Source organism: Prionailurus bengalensis, chromosome B3 (genome assembly GCF_016509475.1).
Source record: "Prionailurus bengalensis isolate Pbe53 chromosome B3, Fcat_Pben_1.1_paternal_pri, whole genome shotgun sequence".
Classification (NCBI taxonomy): domain Eukaryota; kingdom Metazoa; phylum Chordata; class Mammalia; order Carnivora; family Felidae; genus Prionailurus; species Prionailurus bengalensis.
In genome coordinates this window covers 44,988,378-44,998,870 of record NC_057355.1, presented here as the reverse complement: position 1 = coordinate 44,998,870, position 10,493 = coordinate 44,988,378, and the positions used below count along the sequence as shown (strand labels likewise).

Sequence of the window (10,493 nt, the reverse complement as noted above, 5' to 3'; positions counted from 1 at the left end):
AGGGAACGACTCTGAGGGAGGAAGGAGGAAGAGAAGGGGCAGACGAAAGCTCAGTCCCCAAATGCTTCAGGCAGCCCCGGGTTCGCTTTCCAAGTCGGGAAGGCGGGTATTGTTTTTGGCGCCTAGGAAACCTTCGGAAGCTGCCGGGTACTTTCCCTGCACCTCCCATCGGTGTTTGGTAAATATTAACAAACCGGGCGCGTTACTTTCTGGAGTGTGCACGGAGAGGCTGGCCCAGCTCGGGATGGTTTTCCTCTCCTAGAGCCCCCGCCCCCTAACCCCAGCCCCACCGTTCACGCACACATACACCTGCTTGACAACAGAAGGAATCAAAATCAATATTGTATTTGTCACCCCTCTGTCTCCTTTTTACTCCCTCAGCAGCCCGGGTGCCACTGAAGCGAATTGTGGATTTATGGAGGGAAATTAGCATAAATTATTACGAAATCTGTAGCCGTGTGTGGTCCAGCTTGTGGGAAAAGAGGCCATTGCGAACTCTCCAAGCAGAAAGGTGGTCGGTGGTGGGCTCTGCGGAGGCGATGAATGGCTATTGCATGAAAGAGATTTCCATTTGGTTTGCACATGGGTATAATTGACTTATGTGTATTTTATACAGTTTTCCCAACAACTCCCTAAGCCTCAGAGTCGGATGTGCCCCCTCCCCAGAGCCTCTGTTTGCTTTGGGTTCTGTACAATAGACTCTGATGCACTTTTCACGATTTCTGGAAAGTGCTCCTTCCCTCCTCTTCTTCATAATACCAGTCTTAAAACGGTGTAAATGACATGCAAATCCCCTCCCCCTTCCTCTGGGCTCTTCAGTAGGATCTGAAATGCAATTTTGTAGCAAAGTGCCTGTTTTAAATGTGTATTTCACAATTCCTCACCCACCCAGGGCAAACTTGTCCAGTTAGGTTCCATTCCCTTAATTAGCCCTGTGCATGGGCAATATACCTCACCTCCAGTCCTCACTCTAGGCAAACTTTGGAGACTCCTGACACACGAATTCCTACTTGTATCCTCACATGTCTCTGAGACTTGGTGGTGACAACTTTCCCTGGGGAGACTGACAAAGATTTATTTCAACCTAGATTTTCTTTTTTAACCCAAACGTTTCCACTCTTAGAATTTAGTTAAACTTCTGTTTACTCCAAGCAATGATTTCGACGGCCACACAAAGGCCCTTTGCAGGGCAACAAAATGCCAATTGTTAAAACAAGAAAACATTTCTCTCCCCATCCCCCACCCACAAGAAGCGTAGGCACACACCGGGTAGAAAAGAATCTTCCTGGCTGTCACTGGGGGAACAGAGATCTTTCACTCGTTACATATCCCAATCCAACCACTCTCAATGTTTTTTTATCTATGTTTCTGTGTGTCAGTATGCACACGTTTGCTAAGAAGATCCTAAAAGATCCTTAGGGGCTTCGATGCTGGCACCTTTCCCAGGAGCACTCCTGCCTCCACAGGAGCACCCCCACTTTTGTATCTCGGAGGCCAGCTGCCTTCTGGGGCAGGAAAGCTGTGGACCAACACCTTTCCATCAGGAAAACACAAGCCCTTACTACTATGCTTCATCGGGGTCCCTAGGCTGCAGGTCTCCCCAGTTCTAACCATCCCTGGACCTTCAAAACAAACTGGGCCATGCCCAGTAACACCCCAAAACGACGCACCTCCTTAGGAGCCGAAGCGTGCACAGTTCAGGCAAGTACCGCTGCCTTGTGCCGAAGCTGGGCAGAGTCCACCAGAGTCCAAATGGTTTCTGTGTGGAGGGTTTATCTGCCCTTGTCCAACCGTGCCCCCAGGGACAGGTCAGCGTCCCGCCTCCACCCCTCGAACCCACCTCCTCCTCCTAGTTATTTTTTCCGAATTAAGAAGGTGACATTATTCTTTTCTTCAAGCACTTCTGTTAATATTGAAAAACGTGTGCTTGCATCTCAAGCGAGGCAGCCCAGACACGAGAGCCATTTCAATATTAATGAAATTGTTTAATCTCCTAAATTCATCGTGTTTAAGTTACGTTTTGGTGAGTTATTGACCACCTTTGAAACTGTGGTTAATGGAGGGTGTGTGTGTGTGTGTGCGCGCGCGTGTGTGTGTGTGTGTGTGTACATGCGCCGAAAGATTTTTATGCTAACCCCAAACAGCTCCACTAATAATCCTCTAGTATCACTAAGTGTCCAAACTTCACACCCAGAACTCTCCCCCCACCATCACTACCATCACCTCCTGGGGGAAAAAAAGTTCTTACATTTCAGGATTGAAGATGATTCAGTGTGGGCTCTAGGTATTGAGTTTTTAACGAGGTAAAAGATAAAAGGGATTTCTTTTAAAAACCATAAAGGTGAAAGAATGTGCAGAAGCCAGTGGGAACTCCTAGCACCTATTCCTTGACTGGTGCATGCAGGCAGGGTAGACTCACTATTTCATAGCAATATGATGATGCCGCCAACGCCCACGACGACGACGATGATGATAATAATAATAATGATGATGATGACAATAATTCATTGAATCTCTGGAGACTAATCGGAACAGAAGGGAGCCTACCGCTGGCACCAGGCAGGGGGACCCTAGGCACATCCCCGCTCTCTCCTTTCTCCCAAAAAGGAAAACTCCCTGGTTCTTTTCCAGTCCAGAAGTTACTGCTGTTTTAGTGGGTCCGCAGGCAGCTTTTGCTGGGCTCTCTAAACCCCGAAATACTTTCTATTGGGGGTAGGGAGGGGAAAGGGAGGAGATGGGAGGGGAAGCAGAGGTGGGAGAAGCAGAGAAAAGTTCCGGCCGTAAAATGCAAACTTCCAGGCAATGCCTAACTCCTAAAGTTTCAAACCACATGGGGAAAGCATGAGACTCGGCCCTTCATCTGGTGATAAAGTGTGTCAAACCAACTCAGGCCCTCTGCCAGGTCCACACAGTGTCTGCCCCAACAGCCCCAGAGCCTTCATCCTGTCCCTAATTCAATTCCTAGAGGACTTTTAGAGTGAAGACCCTGACTATTCTCCCAGATAGACTTTTTTGTTGTTGTTGTTATTTGGCCAGTACACTTACAAAATGGGTTTTACACAGGTATAAATACTTATATTTCTGTAAGTAGTTTTTAAACCCCATCACTTAAGGCTACACACCCAGTGTGTAGAGCTACGGCAGCAGCCTAGGAAGGTCAAATCAAACTCTGACCTGCCTCTTGGAAGACTAGGGGGAAGGGTGTATTTTCATTATAATAACCCATGCAACCAGCCCCGTATTGCCAAGCGCAGGAAAAGGGTCTGCTTCAAGGGAAAGCCGTGCCTTAACGTTAGCTAACAATACAAACCCGATACAATGCAGAGGAAACAGAATACCCCAGCCAAGCAATTTCCATGTCAAACATCATCTGCGCGGCAGCTCGGTCTGTGAACGTGAGTGGTCGCCTGAATCCCTGCTCCGCGGCCGCCACCTCCTCATACCTTCACACCGCGCACCCTGGCCGGCGTCCTGCTCACCACCGGTGGCCGAGGCTCTTCCCCCTCGCCCAGTCTTGAGCTGGAAGTGATTCCTATTGGCCAAGGTGTCCATGTAAATAGGTGTGAAAGAAACCAGAGCTGGCCAGGCTCTCCCCTCTCGCTCAGTCCCCTCCCTCTGCAGCCCCCGCTCCCCCTCCTCTTCCTCCTCCTCCCAAGGCGATTGTCATATGATAGCTAAGAAGTGGCACATTAATGAAGCGCCGCTACAGGGGTCTTTTCTGCTCCTGTCACCGCTTAAAACTATCAGATGGTTCGAGGGAGGACATGGAGGCAGCCACCTAGCTCAGCGGAGCCGCGGAGCCCACAGCAGCGCCCTCCGGAGCCCCGAGGCCGCCGCTGCTGCCGTCTGCACCGGGACTCCGCAGCCTAGCTCGGCCGCCCGGGGAGCGCACCGCCAGAAGCGCTGCGGACTGGCCGGCTCCGGGCGCTGCAGGGCTGAGCTGCGAAGCTCAGAGACGCGCGGAGCCCAACCGAGACCAGACACTGTGTCCCGGCTGAGCACAGGGAGGGACCGCAGAGCTGCAGTGCCATCCCGGATGCGGACGCACAACTTGGAGCAACTTTAAGGTGAGCCCTCCGGTTGCATCCCTGCCCCAGACCCCGCTCCAGGTCCGTGCTTCCCCCGCGCCGCTCATCCGCTTCCCCTTCCGCGCCCCCCGGCCGCACCCCACCCTGCACTCAAAGTTGCCAGCTCCACAGCGCGGGCGCAGGCTGATCGGGCGCCGCAGCCCCTACCCACCACGTCTGGTCTGTACTCGTCCAGGCTGACCTCGCGGTGTCTGTCTGTGCATCCATGCCTCCCCCCTTCCCGTTATTTCCCCCCCCTGTTCAGATCCAAGCAGCCGCCGGCCCGCGCGGACCCAGAGCAAGAAGGGGGCAAACAAGAAGATGCCTCGGCCGGGCCGCAACACGTACAGCGACCAAAAGCCGCCCTACTCGTACATCTCGCTGACCGCCATGGCCATCCAGAGCTCGCCCGAGAAGATGCTGCCTTTGAGCGAGATCTACAAGTTCATCATGGACCGCTTCCCCTACTACCGGGAGAACACGCAGCGCTGGCAGAACAGTCTGCGCCACAACCTATCCTTCAACGACTGCTTCATCAAGATCCCACGGCGGCCAGACCAGCCGGGCAAGGGCAGCTTCTGGGCGCTGCACCCCAGCTGCGGGGACATGTTCGAGAACGGCAGCTTCCTGCGGCGCCGCAAGCGCTTCAAGGTGCTCAAGTCCGACCACCTGGCGCCCAGCAAGCCCGCCGACGCCGCGCAGTATCTGCAGCAGCAGGCCAAGCTGCGCCTCAGCGCGCTTGCGGCCTCCGGCACGCACCTGCCACAGATGCCCGCTGCCGCCTACAACCTGGGCGGCGTGGCGCAGCCCTCGGGTTTCAAGCACCCCTTCGCCATCGAGAATATCATCGCTCGAGAGTACAAGATGCCTGGGGGGCTGGCCTTCTCCGCCATGCAGCCCGTGCCCGCCGCCTACCCGCTCCCCAACCAGTTGACTACCATGAGCAGCTCGCTGGGCACTGGCTGGCCGCACGTGTACGGTTTCCGCAGGCATGATCGATTCGGCCACCCCCATCTCCATGGCTAGTGGCGATTACAGCGCCTACGGCGTGCCATTGAAGCCGCTGTGCCACGCAGCAGGCCAGACGCTGCCCGCCATCCCGGTGCCCATCAAGCCCACCCCGGCCGCGGTGCCCGCGCTGCCCGCGCTGCCCGCGCCCATCCCCACCTTGCTCTCGAACTCGCCGCCCTCGCTCAGCCCCACGTCCTCGCAGACAGCCACCAGCCAAAGCAGCCCCGCCACTCCCAGTGAAACGCTCACCAGCCCGGCCTCCGCCTTGCACTCGGTGGCGGTGCATTGACCCGCAGCAGCCGGAGCCCCCTCTTGTTCCCCTCCCCGCCAGCTTATACGCCTTCCCCGCCTCCCAGCCCTGCCCTCCCCCCATCTAAGACCACCACCCTAACTTGTCCATTTCACCTTCGGCCAACCCTCTCTCCCCCAGGAGAACTTTGTTTTGGACCCAGGAGACAAAACACAAACTTGCAGATGGCCTGGAGGCGCGTGGGAGCTGTCCTCGCCTCCACAAGAGGGGAAGGCAGGGAGCACCTGGGCCAAGCCTTCCGACTCCCCGGGCCCCCCGAAACCCCCTCCCATTTAAGAGGCAGGGGAAATCCTGCCTCCCGCCTTCGCGGAGAGGAGCGCGTCTTCCCTCGGTCGGGATCGGCGGGGCGCCGGACACCGCGCAGTCAGTTCCTAGACAAGAGAAACCGCGTCAGAGGTTTCCTCGAACAGATCTCCCCTGAGGGCTACAGCCGCACCGCGGAGGGCCGGATCTCGTTTACGTCTTGGAAATCTGCCGGGAAGAGGGACCACTAATCTTCCTTACCCGACTCGCCTCCGCCCATCCGGCAGGGGCTGGGCGGACCACAGCTTCCTGGAGTAGCGGCCCTGCCTCCCCAGCTTCTGCGGAGTTTTGTTTTGTTTTGTTTTGTTTTGTTTTGTTTTGGGTTTTGTTTCCTGCCAGAGGCTCCAGGCACGGGGAGTTAGGGGAGAGGCTGCCAAACTGAGAAGGGGACACTTGTCCTCAACACAAGCAAAACAAAACTAAAAGTAACCTTGTAGTATTGTTTACAAAGGCGCCCGGTAAAATGTAAACAGTGAACTTGAATCTGTATTGCTTGGCGGGCGAGCGGGCAAAGCCCACTTTACAAGTACCTGTTGTAATGTGAATGTTTACTCTCCATTTCTGGCCAGGTTTAGGGGTGGGAAGGGGGGATGGGAAAGTTAATTGGGATGTTAACTTTCCTGTTACTTAGAGACCTTTTAGCTATTTATTTTATTGTTGGAAGGGGGAAAAAAAAGGAAAGAAAAGAAAGAAAAAAGAAAATGAAATAAGCCCAAACTAAGAAAGCATCAAGGGCAACCCTAGCAGAATTTAGATAGCTGACTGGTAACATGAAGCAGTGTCACCGGATAGGTCTCCCATGGACAAGTCTTTCTGTTTGCTACAAGAACTTTCCCAAGAAGCTAAAGGGCTGCAAAGAGATGTAAATGCTTGTGAATAGGAATGATTATACACTGTGTAAAATGCACTTTTGTTTGCTATATTCCTTTAGAGTTCTTAGGTAATTTGCTGGAAAACGAACTGTTGTTCTGGTGTGACCTGCTTAAGTTAAAAAAAAAAAAAGTTGTAGTTGTCATAGGGCTGTAAAATTTTTCCCTTTCATTTTTCTCCTTCCCTGTCCAGAATTAGCATGGCATCTTAAATATTGATGTTCTTGTTCCCAGCATGCCTGTTTTAAGACAAAGAATTTTAAAAAGGTGTCTACATTAAATTATGAATCTAGTCCAAATAATATTTTCTCATTAAAATACATAAATTCAAATTTTAGTTTCGTGTGTTTTTGAAGAGTTGCTGCAAACAATAACTTTACAAAAGATAGATGTAGTACCTCTCTAAGCACACTTCTTGCAGTACATTGTCTGAGTAGTTTGACTTTTTCATATCTTATTTCTAAAATAGATCTCCTCTGATGCACTTGCATAAGAAAGGGAGGGAGAAATGATTCAAACGGACTCCTGAAGCAGAGGGAAAGAGGAAGCTATTCCTAGAATAGATCATCAGGTATACAGGTGTAGTGCTGGAAAACTGTCATTTAAAAAAATGCAATACTTTCTATGTAATTTTTTGTATCCTAAAATATACATTTTACAAAACATCCTGCATGTAAGGCTTATGTAGAAATCAGGTAGAGTCTATATGGAGATAAAAACAGAGTTGTTTCGTCAATACTCATATTCTGATGTATCTTAGAATATTCATTTCCCTGCTCCTTTAAATTATTTCAGTTGTTAAAACCTTCTTTTTCAGAAGTTACCTAGAAGTTCACCTTGAGTGTCAAGAAACCTGTTCAGTTTGAATAGAACAGATTTCTTTTCATTTCTTCATGTGGGAAAATAATTCTCGATGAAGTTAATTTAGATGTTTGACTCTAAGTATTTGCTTTTCCTCAATTTTTGCAGAGAATTAAAATTTGCCCTGAATTTATGGTTTAAGGCCAACTGAAACTTTACTGAAGGGGTCTCAGTATTTCCAGAGTGAGGTGTGTATTCAACTAATGAAGTTACAAGACAAAGAAAAACTTAAATGGTGATTAACACTTTACTGTGTAATACGATTAAACAAAGGCCTTTGTGCAATAGAGAGAGAAACCCACACAAAAATCTTGATCACTATTCTCCATAAGGAGAATCCTTAGCACCTGCGACCCTTAACATATTTAGAGGGTTATCTGGGGAAAAAAATTAGGATTAATGCAAAGGGTAATTAATCCTGTTGTGACCATTTTTTAAAAGGAAGGATCCCACACACAGCCAAAAAAAAAAAAAAAACTGCAAAATAAGTGAATCATTGGGCTGATTAAAATGCATGAAGCTACTAAAGCTCGTCAGACAGGGGACAACTAAACTCATTCATCAAGCCCAATTCACAATTATATCAACAAGATCAGCAAAAGAAAGCCTGGAAAACTTCTCCACCCTGGGCTAGGAAACTCCTGAAACTTTGTTCTCAACAAGACATCATCTACATTAAAAAATAAATAAATAAATAAATAAATAAATATTCATCATTTCCTGCCGAATAAAATTAAGGCAATTTCCGGAATATTCTAATTTTGTCAAATTTACTAACACTGAATTCGAACTGGGAATGCAGGCAACAGAATGGGCTAACACGGGCCTTAAACATTTTATAAATTATCAACTTGGATAATCAGGTAAAATATTCATCCTATAATAGGCAGTAGAATGTCTATGTATAAATGTACACACACATACATTTAATAATTGAGGTAAATAAGATGCAGATCCAATTTCTGATTTTTAGCAAAGGAGTGACTTCAACTCAGGATCTGAAAATGTTCTTTTCAGCCGGTAAGTTCGTCATGGTGTATTGCAAAGAATGAAATAACTTGGGCATTGTGAGCCCTCCTTTCACAACTGCAGGCATCTCTTCTCAGACAAAGTTGAATGAGTAAAGTAAAAAATCCACTGATGATATTTTGACCTTGATCAGAAATCCAAAGGCAGCCCAAACCCACGTCTCCACCCTCTCCATCCCCAGCTCTGAGTCTCACACCCAGTTTAGCTGAAGTGCCCCCACAAACAAGGAAGTTTATAACTATGATACCTTCAATGGCTCTCTTTGTCATGTTAAATCTTTTCACCTGGCTCAAGTCCAAAGTCAATACACACAGCTTTAAAATAAAACTGAAAGAGACACCACCATGCAGCGAGGTGTATATTGGGGAGTCTTATCCTGAAGATCGAGTTAACTTACATTTTCTATTTTGTAAATTTGGGCAGTATTCATTTTTTTTTTTTAAATTCAGGTTTTTGATTTGGAAATTTGGCTGTCCCGTTACTTTTGGTTTTTAACATGATCCTGTACTCAACTGTGGTTTTAAGTGGCTTTCCCTGTGATGGGGGGAAATGCTTACACAATGGATGAATTTTGTGCACTTTCTCGAGAGAGAGAAGTTGCAGAAGTTCTCACTGTTCCTGTTGCCTGAGTTGGAGATTCTGAGAAGCCTGAAGACTAGCGGGAGCAGGGCTAATAAATGATTGTCAGAACGGATGAAATATAGCAGTGCGTTCACTTCCTTTAAAATAGATGAGAACACTGCGCATCTTGGAAGCATAAATCTGACCAGGTGCTCGAGTGGGGTGAAGTTGGGGAGTGGTGGGAGCAAGAAGCCAGGGGAGAGCTGCAAAGAGAAGGTTTTACATTAGTGTATGCAAGGTTAGGGTAGGGGACTTGGCTTAGACTTTCACAAATGGAAACTCTCTTTTTTTACAATGTATCTATATAACAAATGAGAAGGATCAGGATCTGCTCTCAAATTCGTAATGTAAATGTCACTTTTTTTTTTTCTCCTAAAGCCACATATGCACAGAGACACCCAAACAAAAACAAAACAAAAACAACCCAACCCACCGGCTGTGAAGCCTCAAAGGGGATGCATTTGTTTCGTTTAAACTAACAACAAATTATCTAATTAATATGTTTCAATTACAGCATGAAAGGCACAGCCCCTGGACCGCCCGCCGTGGGGGCACAATAGCCCCAGAGCCCACTCTAGGAATTTACAATAACTTCACATCTGTTTCTTTATTTTCCACTTTTTGAGTCTAAAACTCCTCTCAAGATCACTTCAAACCACAGCCTGAGTTATGAAATATGTCCCAGTGTTAAAGGGGGACGAAACTTTGCCCACGGATGCTTCATTTGCAAGCAAAAAAGTGAAAGCCCATTGAAGAGCATTAAACAAATATATTAGAATTCTGTCACTTTATGCAATTGAGTAGATCAAATGAAGGGTCCCGGCCACTTCATTCACTCTCATTCACTCGAATAGAAAATGCAAAGAATAGCAACCCGAGACTGGGCCACCGATGTAGATTTAGCTCCTTTTTACTGGGAGACAAAAAGGCTGAATTTTCACAAACACATTGCTGACTCGGGGACTAGGAAACCGGCACTGGAACCCCTTTGGAATTTAAATTCATTTTATCTTCCTCTCTCTTTGCAGGGATCTGTTTGCACTACAGTGCAAGATGCAGCAGGCATCTTCTGGCGTCTGAAAAAATGGGGGAGGGGAACAAAGTGATTGGGGGTGGCAATGTGGGCCTCAGGATTCCCAAGAAGCTCTTTGGTGGTCAACCATCTAGCAGGTCTAAGAGACTTTGATTTAAATAAATCTTTATTTACATCAATATAAGCATCATTATATCACACACATCTCCAAGTCTCTTACCTCCTTGCTTGGCATGGATTACATAAACAGCTTGTTTTCAAAGACCAGACTCACATCTGGGTCAATCTGTCTTCTTCCTTCAACTAATATCTGGTCAGTGATGTTACAACAGATTTGAAAGCTGAGCTGTCAACCTCACCTGATCAATTCTCTGTCTGTTTCTTTCTCT

At 48.0% G+C, this 10,493-nt stretch overlaps 1 protein-coding gene across 1 annotated transcript; it reads left to right on the top strand.

Moving 5' to 3' along the window:
- The first annotated feature begins 2,584 nt into the window (after window positions 1-2,584).
- Window positions 2,585-6,897, top strand: FOXB1 (forkhead box B1). Its single transcript, XM_043555294.1, is given in 3 exon segments — window positions 2,585-4,067; window positions 4,333-5,048; window positions 5,050-6,897. Coding segments are annotated over 2 exon segments (978 nt in total). The 5' UTR covers window positions 2,585-4,067; window positions 4,333-4,388; the 3' UTR covers window positions 5,368-6,897.
- The last annotated feature ends 3,596 nt before the right edge of the window (window positions 6,898-10,493 follow it).